Genomic DNA, 20,632 nt, shown 5'->3' with positions numbered 1-20,632 from the left:
GTTATAATATACATGTATGGTTTCCTTGCTGCCCCAAATACAATATTATCATGTAGGCTGAGTTTTCCTGACTTCTCTCCTCTAGACTTCTGAAAGGTTTTTTTTGTTAACTTTTTAGAGAGTGCACGCGTGTGAGTTGGGGAGGGGCAAAGGGAGAGTGAGAGAGAGAACCTTAAGTAGACTCCATGCCCAGTGCTGAGCCTCATACTGGGCTTGATCTCATAACCATGAGATCACGACCTGAGCCAATACCAAGAATCAGACGCTCAACCGACTAACCCACACAGGTGCTCCTAAAAGTTTTAAACTGTAAAATCTGACTTTAGTTTTCATTTGTCTTTTTCTGTGGATGAACAAAATGAAATCAAAATGACTTCAAGGCAGGCAGCACAGGAGAAGAGTAGGAGAAGCAAAGTCTGGTTGAGCTGCTTGCAGATGGGTAGTAAGATCCTGGACTATAGGGAATTGATTGAGTAAGATAAAGAGCCCTATTCAAATAATGTAAATATTGTGCTGTTTTTAGGTGGCTACAGTGTCAATGGAGGATCTGGGGAAAATACTTATGGTCGGAAGTCGTTGGGGCAAGAGCTGAGGGTTAACAATGTGACCAGCCCTGAGTTCACCAGTATTCAGCATGGCAGTCGTGCGTTAGCCATCAAAGACATGAGGAAATCACAGGGTAAGATTGGGCAAACTGGGGACCAGTCACAAACACCTCCACAAAGACCTGAATCTCCTCTTTATCCTGGACACCTTATCTCTTGCTGATGTTTTGTACATGTGTGAGTTGGTTAGTTTACTTCAAGTTGAAAAACATCTGTAGGTGATAATTGTTGACATTCTTCTGAGAACTGTTTCTTAGACTAAATTCTCATAGGAAAGGTTTTAATACTTTTTTGACTACACTTTCTAGAGAATTCTTTTAAGATTAGAATACTGGATAAGATTCAAAGAAAGGATTTTCCTGTTTAGTGGATAATGTATAGTGTGTGGTGGGCTCTTACAAGTTATTGAACTCTAGGGTCTGTAGGGGATATGTGTATAAAGGGAATGGGCACTTCTCTAAAGTTAAATAAATGGATACCACCTTCTGCCTTATAACACAGCCTCACTGTATAGGTAAAGTGCCTTAAATGATGATTAGAGGTAATGATGATCATTGTTTTTCTAAAAGAAATTTATTTTGTTGGATCTGATTTATACACTTGATTGGATATAGTCACTCTTTGGACCTTTAGTTATGACCATTTGTTTCCATCGGGGTGTGTGTGTCTGTGTATGTGTTGTGTGGATCTTGGTGAATATCTTTGTGCTTATAGTGTGTGTGTGTGTGTGTGTGTGTGTGTGTGCGCGCATGGGTTTTAAAAAATGATTTCTTTAGAATAAATTTTCAGATATGGACCCACTAGTCAAAGGGTATAGTGGTTCATGAAAGTGTTTGATGTCCTTCACCTTTGTATGACATAAGTTAGAAAGTGACCCCAAAGCTAATTTAATTTAGTCTAGTTCTTTGTCCTCTCAGGTTCCGTAGTTTGCCAGAGGGAGGAGGTAAAGAGAGCCTAGATTTCTTGGCTTTTAACCTAATGACATTTTCAGTATCCATCTTTACTAAACTACTCACTGTGCTTGGGATCTTAAAAAAATCCTATCTTCCTCTCAGATAATTTCTTTTATTGTCGAAAATTTCTCATGCCTTAGAAATGAAACTATCAGAGCCTTTAATTTAGTTTGTTTTTACTGTACATTGGTTAATCATTAACCAGTGCACAGCTGAAAATTTAAAAAGAAAAATTTAGAACTTAAATGTATTTTATTGGCAATGTCCAGCGTTGTTTGAGCATTCTTACTTGTTCTTGTCATTAAAAAAGGGAAGTGAAGTTCTGGTTTGCTACTTCCCTAGCAGTGGCATGCTTTGCACACCGTAGCTGGTAATCAGACATCTGTTGAACTGAACGTGTGATTGCGGTGCACAAAGCTTTGTCTTAGGAAAATGATGGTAACGTGACCAGGAGAATTCCCTCTGCTGGTTACCGAGTGAGAAATGGAAGCATATAGCCTCCTTCTGCCTGGTTGAGATTTTATCTCTAACCTGTAGAAGTCTCTTACCCGTACTCATGCTGGATGTTGAAGAGTTTGGAATAGATCCAAAGAAAGTAATTTTTAATTCTTCCTTTTTTCTCTCTCATCTGGTCCTCTGGGATGAGGTGTTCGCTTAGGTTTATCTTTTTTGAGGGTCTGCTTTGTGCTGAGCACTCTGCTGGAATTTGATTTATAGTGACAAAAACGTGACAGAACCTGCATTCAGTTGAACTTTTATTGTTGAGTGGACTGTGATTTTTGATGTGCTTTGAAATATTTGGGCTGGAAGGTTTCTCTTTGTTTCTTGTTCATGTTATCATCATTTTTGTGAACCGCAATCATATGTTCAGTTCAACAGATGTCTGATCACCAGCTACCATGTGCATGGTATGCTGCTGCTAGGGAAGTGGTAAACCAGACCTTCTCTTCCCTTTTTTAATGACAGGGCATCTTCATTGGGTAACAAATGCTTATTTTCACAGAGCGATCGATGTCTTATTCTGATGAGTCTCGACTGTCGAATCTTCTTCGGAGGATCACCCGGGAAGATGACAGAGACCGAAGACTGGCTACTGTAAAGCAGTTGAAAGAATTTATTCAGCAACCAGAAAATAAGTTGGTGAGTACGGTATGGAAATGTTGATAACTTTTGTATTTCCATAATAAAGTAGATAATGCTATCTGGAGTGGTTTAAGAAGGGAAAATATTTGCTTCTAAGGAAAAATAGGCATTCCTTATTACAGGTTAATTTGGCCTGTATTATGGTGATTGAGAACTTAATGACCCTGATGTGTAATTGACCTGCCGTTGTTGGATGCACATTGTTATCTTTTGCAGTAAGGCACTTTTAACTTTTAGTACATTTATTCTCTTCTCCTCAGAATTGTTGTTCTGTATGTCAGGACACACTATCTTTGTTTTTCATATGTGAGGTTGTGATGGGGGTTATATATTGTGTCTATGGGTGGGTAGGTGTGCCCTAGTGGCCAGGGATAAATGGAAAAACTCTTGAAAGAAAAAAGTTCAGGAGCAGTTACAAATCTCTCCACTCTGAGTAATTCTCCCAATGTGAAATTAAGAACTTGATATGGAACAGAAAAAAATTAATGAGAAAGGCATGGTGAGTCAAATAATTGGATCAAAGTAAGTTTTCGGGCCCCCCCCATTTTAATATGAAAAATTTCAAATATATAGCAAATTGAAATTGAATATCATATGTCTGCCATCTAAATTCTGTCATATGTGCGTCATATGTGGGATATTGCTTTGGCACTTATCTCTTCACCTCTCCACCTATCAGTCCATCTTTAAAAATTTTTTTTTAGTGTAAATAAAATAAGCTTTTTGAGTTTGTTTTTTGATGATGCTTCATAGGAATGGATAAATTTCAGAGTCTAAAAGGAAATTTGTAACTTTTCTGATAATTGGGGACTGGGAATAATAAGGAAGGTGTGCTGTTTGATTAGAATTTGGAAGGGAACACAAGTAAAAAGTACAAAGTGTTACTGAAAGTATAGGAATTCGAATTTTTTATAAATGTTTTTTTTTTAAGGTACTAGTTAAACAATTGGATAATATCTTGGCTGCTGTACATGATGTGCTTAATGAAAGGTAAGTAACTAATGGGTAATTTAAGACTTTAAAATACATTTTTAGAAATTATTTAAAAATGTACAAGAAGATAAACTCATTGGTGGCTTCATTTATGAATATCTGTTTAATGTTTCACTTTGTTGCTATTTTTATCTGTGTTAAAGTATATGTTAATTATCTTTGAATATGAACGGAATCTACTTGAAAGGAAATACCATTCTTTTTTTTTTTTTTTTTCCTAATTTGTCAACTTGACTGAGTAATTGACCATTGACTTGTGGAGTGACATAAACTCTTAATGCAGGCATGAATGAATGCGATTAACTTTTGTAAACTAGAGAATTTTGAAACTGCTTAGAGAATAGAGGTGAAAGGGAGCTTCCTTCTTTGGGCAACAGTGGATTCACACCATCTATTCTACGAGGCTCCTGGGGTTCTCCACAAAGGTGTGCAGTCTGTTCTTCGTATGGTGATTCCCAAAGAATTGCAGTGTTGGAAAGCACCAAAAACTCATCTCAGCAGGTCATGAACCTTACTGCTTTTTGATGGTTTCATTTTATATAGTTAGTTATTAATATACTTAAATCAGTGCTGTTATCCTTTTAAGTTTGTTGCATTTTTTAACTGTTACCTTTTCCTGTTTTATATCCTTACCTACTGAACACTACATCGTATATAGTTATTCATAGTATGTTTTATCTGACCCTTTGTTGCTGCCCTTTTCTGTGAATCATTAAATGTAACTTGAGATGGAGTTTGAAGCCTGAATTTTAGTATTTCTGGGCCTTTCCTTACTGTTTGTAAATAATTGATTCTGCAAAAGAAAATCTAATGTCTAACAAAGGTGCTTTTGGGCACCGGGGGAATAGAGAACATATTTAAAGATAAAATTTCAACCTTTTATGTAGTTTGAATAGAAAAGTTTTTAAAAAATCATTGAAGACATTCTTTTGTAAAATGTGTCATTCTTGTCATCTTTGAAATGTTAAGCCTTTTGTGTATTTTGTTTTGTTTGCATTGAAATAAACACAGTAGCAAATTGCTTCAGGAGTTGAGACAGGAAGGAGCTTGCTGTCTTGGCCTTCTTTGTGCTTCTCTGAGCTATGAGGCTGAGAAGATCTTCAAATGGATATTTAGCAAATTTAGCTCATCTACAAAAGATGAAGTTAAACTCCTCTACTTATGTGCCACCTACAAAGCATTAGAGACTGTAGGAGAAAAGAAAGCCTTTTCATCTGTAATGCAGGTAAGAATGAAGGGGAAAATTGATGTTCTGAGGAAGAAACTTTTTTTAACAGTTTCCCAGCAGTGTTTTTGGAGGGGAGTTTGGAGAAAGGAAACTTGGGGTTATCTACTGATAGTAAATATGAGTAACATTTCTGTTTCTGAGTTTGAGTAAAGGGTACACATTAAAGCTAGATTTAAAATAAATTAGAGGCACCTGGCTGGCTTGTCAGAACAGTGTGTGAGTCTTGATCTTGAGCCCCATATTTGGGGTGGAGATTACTTAAGTAAATAAAACTTATAATAAAATAAATCAATAAAAATAAAATCTTAAAACAAAATAAGTTTTTTTTAATCTTGTTTTTTAGCTTTTTTGAAGCTTTTCTTTGAATTTGCTTAGTACCAGAATCATTTGCAGATTTGAAAATAGGGATTTGGTGAGGACAGCTGGATAGGAGGGGACTCGATGGTTTTTGAGGGAGTCAAATGAACAGCACCACTCATTCTAGGACTTTCTGGGTTTGATATTGTGCCCAAAACTTGTATTCCAAGTGATGTAATTTTGTATAAATGAAAACCAGCCCTACTTAGCTTTATTTCACTTTTTTTGTATCTGAATGTGTTAAAAGATCATTCTTGATTTAATTTTGAGCAAAATTATAAGCAATTAAAATTTTTTTGACTAACAATGCTTTTAAAAATTAGAGTTTGGTATGTTTTTAGAGTATCAGATATTTCTTATTTATATTTGCTCTTTATAATTCATGATATGCTTTATTTTACTTAAGTCACTTTCAAAAATAGTTATATTCTGAGGCATCTGGGTGGCTCACTCAGTTAAGCATCTGACTCGTGACTTCAGCTCAGGTGATGATCTCAACACCACAGAGCTTGACAGCATAGAACCTGCTTGCGATTCTTTCTCTCTCTCTGCCCTATTCATGTGCTGTCTATCTCTCTCACAAATAAACTTTAAAAAAAATTAAAAACCAATTATAACTATTTTAACTATAACTATTTAAGAGTCTCTTATGTTTTTGTCCCCCTCCCTGTTTTTATATTATTTTTGCTTCCCTTCCCTTATGTTCATCTGTTTTGTATCTTAAAGTCCTCATATGAGTGAAGTCATAGGATATTTGTCTTTCTCTAACTGACTAATTTCGCTTAGCACAATACCCTCTAGTTCCATCCACATAGTTGGAAATGGCAAGATTTCATTCTTTTTCATTGCTGAGTAATACTCCATTGTATATACATAGATACCACATCTTCTTTATCCATCCATCCATCAATGGACATTTAGGCTTTTTCCATACTTGGGCTATTGTTATAGCGCTACTATAAACATTGGGGTGCATGTGCCCCTTCGAAACAGCACACCTGTATCCCTTGGATAAATACTTTACTAGTGCGAGTGCTGGGTTGTAGGGTAGTTCTGTTTTAACTTTTTGAGGAACCTCCATACTGTTCTCCAGAGTGGCTGCACCAGTTTGCATTCCCACCAGCAGTGCAGAAGAGATGCTCTCTCTCCACATCCTCGCCAACATCTGTTGTCTGAGTTGTTCATGTTAGCCGTTCTGACAGGTGTGAGGTGGTATCTCATTGTGGTTTTGATTCGTTTATCCCTGATGATGAGTGATGTTGAGCATTTTTTCATGTGTCGATTGGCCATCTGGATGTCTTCTTTGGAGAAGTATCTCTTCATGTCTCCTTTTCTTCACTGGATTTTTTGTTTCTTGGGTGATGAGTTTGATAAGTTCTTTATAGGTTTTGGATACTAACCCTTTATATGATATGTTGTTTGCAGATATCTTCTCCTATTCCTTCAGTTGCCTTTTAGTTTTGCTGATTGTTTCCTTCACCGTGGAGAAGGCCTTTATTTTGATGAGGTCCCAATAGTTCATTTTTGCTTTTGTTTCCGTTGCCTCTGGAGACGTGTCGAGTAAGAAGTTGCTGTGGCCAAGGTCAAAGAGGTTTTTGCCTGCTTTCTCCTCAAGGATTTTGTTGGCTTCCTGTCTTACATTTAGGACTTTCATCCATTTAGAGTTTATTTTTGTGTATGGTGTAAGAAAGTGGTCCGTCCATGTTCATTTTTCTGCATGTCCCTGTCCGTTTTCCCAGCACCACCTGCTGCAATGGATATTCTTTCCTGCTTTGTCAAAGATGAGTTGACCATACGTTTGTGGGTCCATTTCTGGGTTCTCTATTCTGTTCCATTGATCTGAGTGTCTGTTTTTGTGCCAGTACCATACTGTCTTGATGATCGCAGTTTTGTAATACAGTTTGGAGTCTGGGATTGTGATGCCTCCTGATTTGGTTTTCTTTTTCAAGATTGCTTTGGCTATTAGGGGTCCTTTCTGGTTTCATACAAATTTTAGGATTGTTTTTTCCAGTTCTGTGAAGAATGCTGGTGTTATTTTGATAGATAGTGCATTGAATATGTAGATTGCTTTGGGTAGTATTGACGTTTTAACAATATTTGTTTTTCCTATCCAAGAGCATGGAATATTTTTCCATTTTTCTGTGTCTTCTTCAGTTTCTTTCATAAGCTTTCTGTAGTTTTCAGTGTATAGATTTTTAACCTCTTTGGTTAGATTTATTCCTAGGTATTTTATGGTTTTTGGTGCATTTGTAAATGCACCAGAGGGGATCGATTCCTTGATTTCTTTCTGTAGCTTCATTGTTCTTGTATAGGAATGTAACTGATTTTTGTGCATTGATTTTATATCCTACAAACTTTGCTGATTCCTTGGATCAGTTTTAGCAGTTTTTTGGTGGAATCTTTTTGGATTTTCCATATAGATTATCATGTCATCTGCGAAGAGTGAAAGTTTGACTTACTCCTGGCTGATTTGGATGCCTTTTATATCTTGCTTTAACATAGTTTTTTCTTATTTGTGCAATGTTCTACTTTCTGAGTTTGTCTGATTGCTCTTTGCTGATTTTAAACATTTTGGTTATAAGTACTTCATGTATTCATCCTTACTATTGCATCCCACCAGCAGACACATAACTTCAGATTGTCTTACTGTCAGAAAGAGTGATGGTTGATGTGGTGACGACCAGAATTTTTCCTTGTGGAGGCTTGTTTGTCTCCCTTTGAAATTAGTGACTAATCTGGGCATGATACCGTCTAACCTGTTTTTTAGTTACATTTCACTCAGTGATTTTGGCACCCATTCATATTCTTTACCCATATGGATTATAACATTGGCTATGCAAAATGTTAGGTGCTATTCCAGTTCTAGCATTTTTTCTATAGTTTCAACCTCATTTGTTTGTAAAGAAGAGCTTTCCTTTTAAGGGAAAAATGGTTTCTAACAGCTGCAAAATATTCTATCAGTGACCTGCCTTCATTTGTTTAAAAAATAGATCTATATATAGTGGTCCAATAGCCCACATGTCTGTCATTCATGTATTGGGGCCATGTTAATCTTCTCTGTGTCATTCAAATTTGAAGCAAGTGCTAATATCCCCAAGCATAAATTATATAAGATTTGCTATAGATTTTGAACTGGAGAGTAATTGTAGTACTTCAAGGAAAAGTTTTCCAAGCACATCTTAGTTTTTTGTACATGAAATTTAATCGAGTCCATGGTATTAAACAGAGCACTAGGAATAAAAATGTGAGCAGACGTTACTTAGAAAGTATGTTGAGACACATTAAATAGGAGGAAACAGCACTTGTTTTCCGCTTTAATCTTAGTGGAATGAAATGTTTTCAACTTCTTTTGGAGCCAAATCTATATGCTTCCTTTTCTTTGGTACTGTAATCAATTTGAGATAAAGTTACTAATAAATAACACAATATGCTTGTTTCCTTTCTGTTTTGGATATTCACAGTTTATAACTTTTATTTTTTTAGCTTGTAATGACCAGCCTACAGTCCATTCTTGAAAACGTGGATACACCAGAATTACTTTGCAAATGTGTCAAATGCATTCTTTTGGTGGCTCGATGTTACCCTCATATTTTCAGCACTAATTTTAGGGTGAGTTCCCTGACGCTCTCTGTTTAGGTGTTGAGGTAAAGGATTGGGTGTATATATAAGGACCTTGGGAATCAGAGAGAAAACAAAGCTTTGGATTGTGTAAGTATAATCCTTGATGCTGGAGGGTCTGGGATAGAATAGTGCAATAACACTGCTTTTGTAAATACCATCTGTACTTTCTGACATTAATACCTTAGAGTATTTAAAGAAAAAATAATTCCTCAAGGTCATAAACAAAGTTCCATTATGTTCTTGCCCTGCCCTCTCCCTAAGTTTTTATAATGTTAAATAGGTAGAACACAGACACTTTTGCTAGGATTGCTTACTCTAAAATTCTGAAATCGTCCACAGGGCAGATAGCCTTAAATGATTAGCTCTTTTCTCTTTGTCTCCATACAGGATACGGTTGATATATTAGTTGGATGGCACATAGATCATACTCAGAAACCTTCGCTTACCCAGCAGGTATCTGGTAAGTTATTCAGCATATATGCCAGTCATGTAAATATTGTGGGACGGACCTCTGGTTCCTCAAAGTCCAGCTGTAATACTGTTTCTTTCATAATGTAAGAAAAAGAACTGCTTCCCAGAAATATTTTGGTTATTACAATTCAGTATGGCTTGTTAGCAAAATTTATCCTCTCAAAGGATAATTTTGAAAACTTAACTCTTGGTAGGGGAGAGTAAAGACAGGTTATGATTGCACTTGTGAGAAATTGAAAGGCCTTCCCCCAAGTCGCCTGTGGCCTGTGCTGGTGGGAGGAGGTGTTGCAGAGGCAGTACTCCTTGGTATAGACTGGAATCCTGGATATTTGTGATACTTGTGTTTCTGGATCAATTTGGAGAACTCTAAATGATAAAGACAATTTTATTTATTTTTGGGTTAAATGAATGACTAGCACAATTCATTTGGATATTTTGGCTTGTTTCAGGTACTGATAGTTTTTTTCTCTTAGCTTAATCGGTGCAGTAACCTTCTGAAAATAGGATATGCCATTGAGAGTGGTTCTGACCCATTTCCACTGGGGAGATTAGTGGACACCTTTAGTGGGTAGTTGTTGCTCTGGAGTAGAAAGCCAGGCTGGTGGTAGGTTGTGGCATTTTAGCCTAAGCCACGTGTATAGTGACAATATAGACAATATGAAATTTCTGGAGAGTATTAATTTTTGCAGTATTAAAAGAGACATTGGTAATTATGATTAGCATATTTAACAGTTAACGCTTCTAATTTTATGAAATAAGTGTTTTAAGGATATGAAACTTGAAAATTGGATAACTTTCAAAACAAAGTTTTTAGATATATTTTTAATTTGGATTTTTAATATTTTCTCTTTTAAATTTTTTGTATGGTTCCTAGGGTGGTTGCAGAGTTTAGAGCCGTTTTGGGTAGCTGATCTTGCATTTTCTACCACTCTTCTTGGTCAGTTTCTAGAAGACATGGAGGCATATGCTGAGGTGAGTATATAGAAAGCTAAGTTACTTCCTAAAATTTCAGTTAAGAGCAAAAGAAAAATCTTAAACAGTGCCAGATTTATTTGTTTATTTATTTATTTTGGGAGAAAGAGCAAGGAGGGGAGGGGCAGAGACAGAGGGAGAGAAAGAGAGTCCCAAGGAGGCTCCACGCTGTCAGCATGAAGACCTACACGGGGCTTGAATCCACAAACTGAAATCACCACCTGAGCCAAAATCAAATGTCAGACACTCAACCAACTGACCTGCTCAGATGCCCCTAGATTTATTTTTAAATATTTCAGACCACTTGATATTTGAATAGAAATTATAAGACCATTGTAATATTTTAATTTTTTTTCCATGTGTGTTGTTTCTGTTTTTTTTTTTTTTTTAAGTTTTAGAGTGTGAGTCAGTGAGAGGGGAAGAGGGAGGGAGGGAGGGGGAGACAAGGAGAGAGAGGGAGAATCTCAAGCTGACTTTACACTAAGTATGGAACCCAAAGTGGGGCTTGATCCCATAACTCTGGGATCATGACCCAAGCCAAAATTAAGAGTCACATGCTCAACTGACTGAGCTACCCAGGTGCCCTTTACATGTTTTTAAGTTACCAGCTGCATTACCAGAAAGACTGAAAGAAAAATAGTAGGCCTTATTTTGCAAAACTTGAAATAAATCTGGTTGCTAGTAGTTTTCTGAAGACATTTTCTGTATTTCATTTTTATTTTTTTTTTACCAAAAGTATTAAAAGTAAAGTGAATTGATGCTGTAAACAAGCCCCTAAAGACTTTTCTGTTATGTATATTGAGGATCTTGGATCACGCTTGGAGAATAAGACTTGGCTTCAGCATATTTTGCCATTGTACAAGTGCAGTATGACGACTGTAAGGCTGAAGTCTCTGTTACTGGGTCCTGGCTTTCCTGGCCCACTTTTACATTGGCCATCTCCTGTGTGAACCTCTGTTTCTTCTCTACTCAGACCTACAATGATTCTTGTTAGATGTTTGAGATTCCCATAATGATTCAGTTTTATCTTGGCTATTTTGAGCCTTTCAGAGAAGAGTGAAGGGAATATTTTGCTTGTGTTCTTTCTTTACCTCCACACCTAGGATATCTTTGTTCGTAGCCTACCTTTAAAGCTGATCTGAACTTGACGGAGGAACAAGGGGGAGAAGAAGGGCGGAAATGGTGGGGGAAAGGGAGAGAGGCAAACCATGAGAGACTCTTGAATGCTGACAAAAACTGAGGACTGATGGATGTGGGGGGGAGGGAGTGATGGGCATGGAGGAGGGCACTTGTGGGGATGAGCACTGAGTGTTATGTGGAAACTAATTTGACAATAAACTATTTGAAAAATAAATAAATAAATAAAAATGGGCAAAAAAAAAAAAAAGCTGATCTGCATTGCTGAAGCTTCCCCTTCTAGTTTGTAAAGACTCTCTCCCCTGGTATTTTTAAGATCTAATTCTCTTCAGTTATTTTGATGCTTAATTATATGTAAGTGTTATGTTGGTTCTAGTATTCCTTTTTTTGCTAGTCTTTTTCTTTGGGTTTATTTTATTTCCTTAACTAGATTTGTAAACCAGATTTTATAATTTTTTTAACACTTCGCTCCCCCTTCACTCTTTGTGTGCATGGTGTTGATGTGGCATACTTACTGTTGGGTTCAGGGCCTCAAAGAGTACCTGAAATAAGATTTTAGCAGAAACCAATATAGGAATGGCAGAAGTTTCTGGCTTCATTTATACCTGTATATAACAGAGTATATGTCCTAGAATTAAGTTTTCCCCAAGACCTATCTGAGTTGGTATGAGAGGTTATTTCCTTAATCTGTTGAGGTTATTTTTGGCTTATTTAAATATTGGATTGTTAATTTGAGAAGTAAAATTCATTTTTCACATTTAGATTATGTTTCTTTTTTTGATTTCTGATAGGCTAAAATTCCTTTATTTGTAAAAACCTATTACAAAGTTAATTGAGTTAAAAACTCAGAATTTTTTAGGGCACCTGGGCAGCTCAGTTGATGGGTGTCCAGCTCTTGATTTCAACTCAGGCCCTGATCTCATGGTCTGTGGGATCGAGCTCCGCTTCGGGTTGTGCACTGACAGCACGGAGCCCGTTTGGAAGTCTCTCTTTCTTTCTCAAATTAATAACCTTAAAAATAAAGCAAAGTTTTTAAAAAATTAAAATTTTGGGGGTTTTTTTTGAACAATGTCCTACTTAAACATTAAAAAAAATTTTTTAATGTTTATTTTTGAGAGAGGCGAGAGAGCAAGCCAGAGCATGAGTGGGGGAGGGGCAGAGAGGGAGACACAGAATCTGAAGCAGGCTCCAGGCTCCAAAGCTGTCAGCACAGAGCCCAACATGGGGCTCAAAACCCACAAACCGTGAGATCATGACCTGAGCCAAAGTTGGATGCTCAACTGACTGAGCCACCCAGGTGCCCCTAACGGTGTCCTACTTAAGTAAGAGTGCTGTGATTTCACATCTAGGACCTCAGCCATGTGGCTTCTGGGGAGTCTGTGGATGAAGATGTTCCTCCTCCATCTGTGTCTTTGCCAAAGCTGGCAGCGCTTCTCCGGGTGTTCAGTACTGTCGTGAGGAGCATCGGAGAACGCTTCAGCCCAATTCGAGGTCCTCCCATTACTGAGGCATATGTAACAGATGTAAGTGTCTTTAGGAGCTTTACATATCATTCAAAAATAAAATTGTCCTATATTGTAAATGCTTCTCTTTACCTAGTGAACTATCTTATTAACCCTTCATTTGTTTAGTATGTGTTTACATATGTGGCTACTTTCTTAAATCACCAGGAAGGGAGGGGATCCTGTTTTATCCTCCTTCTTTCCCCACTCCCATATGAGAATAAGGCTTCACTGCATTTTAAATGTGCATAAAGTTTTTTGTCATGAGATCCTTCATAAATGCATTGTTGGTTTTTTATATGCTTTTAAAATCTTTCTTAAAAAATATTAATTATAGTTTTGCTGTTCAGTTTCTGAGTTTAGTTCGCAGCGTATTAATAACACGCTACAGAGAAATCTTCAAAAAGTATTTTTTTCTGAACATGACAGGATAAAACAACTTGATAGCCCGACATCAAAGGTTATAAAGTTGTAAGAACTTAAAATATATAGTAGTGTGAGATCAGTTACAAGAGGCGGTGTGATTGCCACCCTTCAGCAGCCCCGAACATGAGCTGCCCTATCTTACAGTCTAGGGAGGGTTTCCCCTCAGTGTGGTGGAAGTGATATGTGGACCCGTCAGTGGACTGTGCTTGAGAGACAAGGGAGAGACATGCATGGTGCAGTCATCAAAGGTTAAATGATTACAACTTCTACTGCTAGGATAAAATCCTCACTTGTACTTCTGTTGAACAAATTGCCAGATAAAATAAGATATTAATTATATATGTATTTTTTGTTAAGCTAATTGTGTATTTGAGCAGAAATGTCAGACCTTGAAGATAATTAAAACCAGCATTTTGATATTTTAAACCTGAACAAGATGATTTAATATCTTCAGTCTTGGTGATTGTCAGTGTTGAAATAAGGGCAGTAAACTCAGATATAAAACAAAAGGAAAGAACAGTCATTTCCCAGGATAGTTATATATTTAATATATTCTTTAATGAAGGTCTTTTAGGCCTTTTTAACCTATAGGTTAAGGCCTGTATGTAGTGATTGTTGAATGTTACGTAAAAATGCGCTGTATCAATTTATTGGGTTTCTTCCTTATTTTTATTATAAATTTTGTACATTAATGTGACTCTTATTATTTAGTGGGTTTTTGGTTGGAAGTTCCATGATTTTTCATAATCCTCAAATAGGTATTGTATGTTATGAATGAGACTTCTCTTTCCAAAGAGACTATCAGTTCATGAACTTTGATAAGCTCAGGTGACTTGGATAGTTAATTTTAAAAGATTGATTACCAAAAGCTCAAGTGATTTAATGGAGAAAGATTATTCTCATGGCTGATTATTCCCATGTTAATACTGTTACTGTTCTAAGTACTGGTGTATTTGGTGAATATAAACACTCTGAGCGTCAGCCATTTGGTCACTTTGGGTGGGGGAGGAAGGGTGATAGAAGTTGGGTATAAAAGAGATAGGGGATTTTTAGAATTTTTTAGGCAAGATCATTTTTGTGTATTTTAGTAAAGATACCTTTATGATTTCAGCCACTGAGAGCTAGAATATTAAGAGACTACTGACAAGGCAGGCAGTTAATTTTCAGTTGAAACTGCATTAAATAGAAACTATTTTGCTCTGTGAAAGCATGTGAATTTTTTTAAAAAGCTGCTTGTTCTCCCCATTTGCAGGTTCTGTACAGAGTAATGAGATGTGTGACGGCTGCAAACCAAGTGTTTTTTTCTGAGGCTGTGTTGACAGCTGCTAATGAGTGTGTTGGTGTTTTGCTCGGCAGCTTGGATCCTAGCATGACTATACATTGTGACATGGTCATTACATATGGATTAGACCAACTGGAGAATTGCCAGACTTGCGGTACAGATTATATCATCTCAGTCTTGAATTTACTTACATTGGTATGTGAATTCTTCTTTGTTGCTTTTTAATATGTTTGTTTACTCAGGCCCTTAAATTAGTATGGAAGAAATGACGATCTTGATCGTGGTGGTGGTTCTTTTAAGAGGGCATTAATTAGTCTTATTTACATAATCTAGTTTGCTTTTGCTCTCTTACCTGTTTACTTTTAGTGTTTGATCTTAGCGTAGCTTTTTTCCCTCCCCCCCCCCCCTTTTGGATGAAACATTGTCCTTCACATAAGACTATTGAGTACACATGATAAATACTCTATAGGTGCTTGATAGCTACTTTGAAAGACCTTGTTACATTTTGTTTCCCATATGAAACTAAGTGTTTATTCTTTCCTTAACCATAAATACTCTCCCTCCTCTCCACCTTTTATTATGGGCATTTTGAAGAGTATTAAAAAGAGAATAGCATAGTGAATCTTTGTATACTTAGTACTATTTCTATAATTAGAAACATATGGTCCATCTGGTGTCATCTAGGCCTCTCTCTGCCCCTTCCTTGCTCTGCCTCCATCCCCAACTGAATTGTTTTAAAGTAAATTCTAGATGATACTCTGCTGAACATTTCTGCCAAAGTTACACTTCCCTTTGCCAAGTAAAAAAAAAAAAAACAGCAGCCCATATTTAAATGTAGATACGTGTATCCTATTTAGGAGTCTAAACATTTTAATGTTACAATGTTAAGGACTTAAAATATAGTTTAGATACATTACTTTTTTTTTTTTTAATTTTTTTTTTTAATGTTTTTTATTTATTTCTAGGGGAGAGAGAGAGACAGCGTGAACAGGGGAGGGTCAGAGAGAGAGGGAGTCACAGACTGAAACAGGCTCCAGGCTCTGAGCTGGCAGTCAGCACAGAGCTCGACGCGGGGCTCGAATTCACGAACTGTGAGATCATGACCTTAGCTAAAGTCGGACGCTTAACCGACTAAGCCACCCAGGCCCCCCCCCCCCTTTTTTTTTTTAAATGTTTTATTTATTTCTGAGAGAGAGAGAGAGAGAGAGAGAGAGACAGTGTGAGCAGGGGAGGGTCAGAGAGGGAGGGAGACATAGAATCTGAAACAGCCTCCAGGCTCTGAGCTGTCAGCACAGAGCCCGACGTGGGGCTCGAACCCACGAACTGTGAGATCATGACCTGAGCCGAAGTCAGACGCTTAACCGCCTGAGCCACCCAGGTGCCCCGATACATTACTTTTTAAATCAATAAGTATTTTTCAGAACAGTTTTTAGGTTTTACAGAAAAATTGAGCCTTAAGTACAGAGTTCCCATACTCTCTCCCACAATAGTTCCCCTCATTATTAACTAATCTTGTTTTATGCGGTACATTTATTATAATTGATGAACCAAATTGACAAGTTATTAACTGAGGTCCATAGTTTACCTTAGGGTTCACTCTCTGGATTGTACATTCTAGGGTTTTGACGAATTATGCCACATATTCACCATTACCGTATCATACTGAATGGTTTTCCTGCCTACAGATCCCTTGTATTCTATCAATTCATCCCTCCAAAATCCTGGTAACCACTGATATTTTTACTGTCTATATAGTTTAGCCTTTTCCATCAGGTCATATTGTTGGAATCATATAATGTGTAGCTGTTTCAGATTGGCTTCTTTCTGTTAGCATTATGCATTTAAGGTGTCTCCATGTCATTTGTGTCTTGATAGCTAACTTCTTTTTATTTTATACTTTTAGATTGTTGAACAGATAAATACAAAACTGCCATCATCATTTGTAGAAAAACTGTTTATACCATCATCTAAACTACTATTTTTGCGTTATCATAAAGAAAAAGAGGTAAGTGATGCATTGATAAGAAGTTTTGGTAACTTAGGTCATTGAGGAGTTGACTTTAAGTTGCCTATTAGCTACATAAATGAAATGGAGTGAAATGTTAAATATTGGGTTTAAAGTACAATGATTATAATGATGCTTTCAACTTAGTATTTGTTGATTGCCAGACTGATATGCCAGCTATTATATTCATATTTCCATAATTTGTTTTTATTAGATTTTATTAAAATTTCATAAAATAAGCGATATTTTTAAAGTTACAAATTCAGAAGGACTATGTTTTATCATAAATTTAATTATTAGCTTTTCAACTGACTCCACATCAGAACCACGACAGGCTTTCCAAATAGTTGTTGCAAAATCCATTTTTAAATTGGTCTTTTTGTAGATGTTTGATACTGGCCATTTTTTAAAAATGACCTTTTATGAAATTTTAATTTAGAGGACCCTTCCTATGTAAAAAGTTTTGAAAAGTTTTAAAGTTTATTTACTTTGAGAGAGAGCATGTGCGAGTGTATGCCACACATACATGTTTGAGGGAAGGGCAAAGAGAGAGAATCCCAAGAAGGCTCTGCACCATCAGCATAGAGCCGGACACGGGGCTTGAACTCAAGATCTGTGAGATCATGACCTGAGCCAAAGTCAAGAGTTGGACGCTTAACTGACTAAGGCACCCAGTCGCCCCTGAAAATTTTTATAAACTTGTTGACACATGTAGTTTCCTTAAAAGTTGGATTTTTTAAAAAAATTAAGGTCTTTGATGTTCTGGACAGTGAATTTATTTATTGGTCTTCAGTTGATTTGTATCATCACATTATGCAGGTAGTCCTTTTATTTTCCATTTAATCATCACTCTCCTGAATTCTCGTTTTAAAGGTTGTTGCTGTAGCCCATGCTGTTTATCAAGCAGTTCTCAGCCTGAAGAATATTCCTGTTTTGGAGACTGCCTATAAATTAATTCTGGGGGAAATGACTTGTGCCCTAAACAATCTGCTACATAGTCTACAACTTCCTGATGCCTGTTCTGAAATAAAACATGAGGCTTTTAAAAATCATGTATTCAATGTAGACAATGCCAAATTTGTAGTTATATTTGACCTCAGTGCCCTGACTACAATTGGAAATGCCAAAAACTCGCTGATTGGGGTGAGTCTTCACTTGTAGTGGCTTTGTTTTAATCTCTAAGCCTCTTTTCATTGCGTGTTTATCTGTTTCATTTACTAGTGTCATCATGTCAGCATGTCTCTAGAGTCATTGTGGAGTAAGTGCCGTATTTAGGACTTGCTGGGGTAATGAGAATCGACAGAAATATTTTCTTGTCGTTAGGGTTTGCTTTCTTCTTCCTTTCTTTGACAGCCCTTGATGAGATTTTTTCTTATTTGTTTTATTTTTAGGAAGGTGTCTTTTATCAATTTCTTTTTACTCTAACATATTTGCAGAAAATTTGTCAACATTTTCTACAGCTCAGATTTGTATAGTTCCTTCAATATGCTGCTCCTTCTTCCCTTTTCTGTTCATGAAAGTTAGTGCTTACAGATGGTCATACTTTTTGACTGCCTACTTTTCTCTAGGAATATTCGTATATTCTTTTGGGAAAAGAATAAAGATTTAAGAAATTTGAAATGACCTTGCCTTTGATTTATAATTATTGCTCTGATCTGTATATTTTTCCCTTCTGTTAGGCCTTGAAGGATTGAAAAACATTATTTCTAACAAAAAAATAATAGGGTATAATTAAGAGATAAAGTCCCTAAGAGAGAAGAAGAGTAAACAGAAGGGAGGGAAAAGTCAAGATTTGGTGTTTATACTTGCATGTTCTCGTGATGACATTGCCTTGTATCAGTCCACATGTAGCTGCCCCTTCCACTGCTAGTTAGGGCAGATGTTGGTAGGCTCTAGTAAACTCTACTCAAACTGTAAAATTTCATTGTTGAACAATTCTTACTGTATGTAGATTTGAGGAGGTTTTTGTCTTGTACTCTGGAAACAGGATCAGGAAGGGGCAGTCAAGTGAAATGGAGTATCTTAGCAATGGAAGGAAAAGGGAAAGATGGAAAAGGCTTAGAGTGGCAGAAGATCCCTTTTTTCTCATTGTGCATGGGATCTTGCCATTTGCAGTATATGGAAAATAGAGGAGATGCAGTCTAGTACACTAAACGGTATGGGGGGGGGCTTTGTTTAGATCAGGAATTAGTAGACTTCAGCCTATGAGCCAAATACAGCTCAAAACCTATTTTTTTCTTTTTAAAAATGAATGTTTATTGATATTTAATTCACATACCATATAATTCCCATTTAAATTCAAGGATTTATAGTACATGTACAGAATTGTGCAAATATCCCCTGAAAATGGCCACTCTGATTTTTGTCCATGGCTGTTTTCTCACCATAGTGGTAGAGTTGAAGAGGTGCCCATTGCAACAGAGATATCACCTGACCTGCAAAGTCTAAAATACTTACTTTCCTCACAAAAAGTGAATGCTGACCCCAGGTTTAATGTACTTGATTGTTTCTGAATTTATATCTGTCATTTGAGATTTAAAAAATGTGTACACATATTTTGGAAGGATAAGCGTGTCTTGGAGGAACCAAACATTTACTCTTCTGTTTACATCCTCAGATGTGGGCACTGTCTCCAACTGTCTTTGCCCTCCTGAGTAAGAATCTGATGATTGTGCATGGTGACCTGGCTGTTCACTTCCCTGCCATTCAGTATGCAGTGCTTTACACATTGTATTCTCATTGTACCAGGTACTGTATTGTACAGATACTTTAAAAAATTTCTTTTTAATTTTTATATGGGAAGATGGGTGCTTGAAGGATAGATCTTAAAAAGCATGTTGACTTTGGAATTGCTTTTTTTTTTTTTTAATTAGAGATGAAAGATGATTTTTCTTTTGTCTTCCAGGCACGATCACTTTATATCTAGCAGTCTTAGTTCTTCATCCCCGTCTTTGTTTGATGGAGCTGTGATTAGTACTGTAACTACAGCTACAAAAAAACATTTCTCAATTATATTAAATCTCCTGGGAATATTGCTTAAGAAAGATAATCTTAATCAGGACACAAGGTAACTAAGTACTAACTTCTAATATTAGGTGTTGTTAACTTTTCATTATCTTAGCTACATAATTTGAGGGTAAGAAACCCAGACTTGAGGTAGTGGTATAGAGCAGCCTCTTCATTATGAAACACTGAAAATTTAGCTTTATTATTTAATCCAGGATTTCTTGTTCTTTTCTGAAAGAATTGAATGAAACCTCCCTGCCTGCAGTTACGTAAAAGAATGTATCTATAGAGATTTTTTATATTCTTTGCTATAACTTCTGATTTGGGGAGATTTTCTTAAAGGAAATTCAGCTTTTTGACAAAGGAATTTCTATAGTTTCAATTTTTTGTTTCCTGTTGTTTGAGATAGTTAAAAAGCCAAAAGCAAACTAACATAAAAATAGATTTTTAAAGCTTTTCTTCCTTCTCTTCCTTCCTCCCTCCTTCCCCCTTCCCTCTTCCCTCCCTCCCTCCCTCTCTGTCTCTCTCTCTCTCTCTCTCTCTCTCTCTCTTTCTTTCTTTCTTTCAAAATCAACTGTATATTTTGTGTTTCAGGAAACTGTTAATGACCTGGGCTCTGGAAGTGGCTGTTTTAATGAAGAAGTCTGAAACATATGCACCTTTATTCTCTCTTCCATCCTTCCATAAATTTTGTAAAGGCCTTTTAGCCAACAGTAAGATTCTGTGATTTTTTTTAAAAAAAGATTTTGTTAATCTATACACCTAAAAAGGGTCTTTAGTAATGAGAGAAAGATAGTCATTTGAACATTTTTGTAACATGAAATGTATAATTCTCATCTCAGGGGCAGATGCGTAATCTGTCTTTGCTTTTTTTTTTTTTTTTTTTTTTTTAATGTTTGTTTTTGAGAGAGGGGGAGAGCAAGTGAGCAAG

The 20,632-nt window shown here is 36.5% G+C and overlaps 1 protein-coding gene across 3 annotated transcripts in view; it reads left to right on the top strand.

Annotated features, from left to right (window-relative positions):
* Positions 1-20,632, top strand: part of SMG1 (SMG1 nonsense mediated mRNA decay associated PI3K related kinase) — a 100,882-nt gene that overhangs the window by 28,898 nt on the left and 51,352 nt on the right. For 2 of the 3 annotated variants that reach the window (XM_039255910.1, XM_039255909.1), the window contains 14 exons: positions 524-679; positions 2,562-2,698; positions 3,633-3,691; positions 4,706-4,919; positions 8,763-8,888; positions 9,288-9,360; positions 10,246-10,343; positions 12,830-13,003; positions 14,661-14,885; positions 16,594-16,695; positions 17,569-17,838; positions 19,313-19,443; positions 19,601-19,762; positions 20,296-20,414. In XM_039255910.1, coding sequence (XP_039111841.1) covers positions 524-679; positions 2,562-2,698; positions 3,633-3,691; positions 4,706-4,919; positions 8,763-8,888; positions 9,288-9,360; positions 10,246-10,343; positions 12,830-13,003; positions 14,661-14,885; positions 16,594-16,695; positions 17,569-17,838; positions 19,313-19,443; positions 19,601-19,762; positions 20,296-20,414 — 2,046 coding nt within the window. Of the gene's footprint in view, positions 1-523; positions 680-2,561; positions 2,699-3,632; positions 3,692-4,705; positions 4,920-8,762; positions 8,889-9,287; positions 9,361-10,245; positions 10,344-12,829; positions 13,004-14,660; positions 14,886-16,593; positions 16,696-17,568; positions 17,839-19,312; positions 19,444-19,600; positions 19,763-20,295; positions 20,415-20,632 lie in introns of those variants that run through there. The other variant, XM_039255911.1, reaches the window with a different exon arrangement.

This window comes from Hyaena hyaena, unplaced genomic scaffold, assembly GCF_003009895.1.
Source record: "Hyaena hyaena isolate Hyena2069 unplaced genomic scaffold, ASM300989v1 scaffold_550, whole genome shotgun sequence".
In the NCBI taxonomy this organism is placed as follows: Eukaryota; Metazoa; Chordata; class Mammalia; order Carnivora; family Hyaenidae; genus Hyaena; species Hyaena hyaena.
The sequence above is the reverse complement of the archived record's forward strand: the minus strand, read 5'-3'. Positions and strand labels throughout refer to the sequence as shown.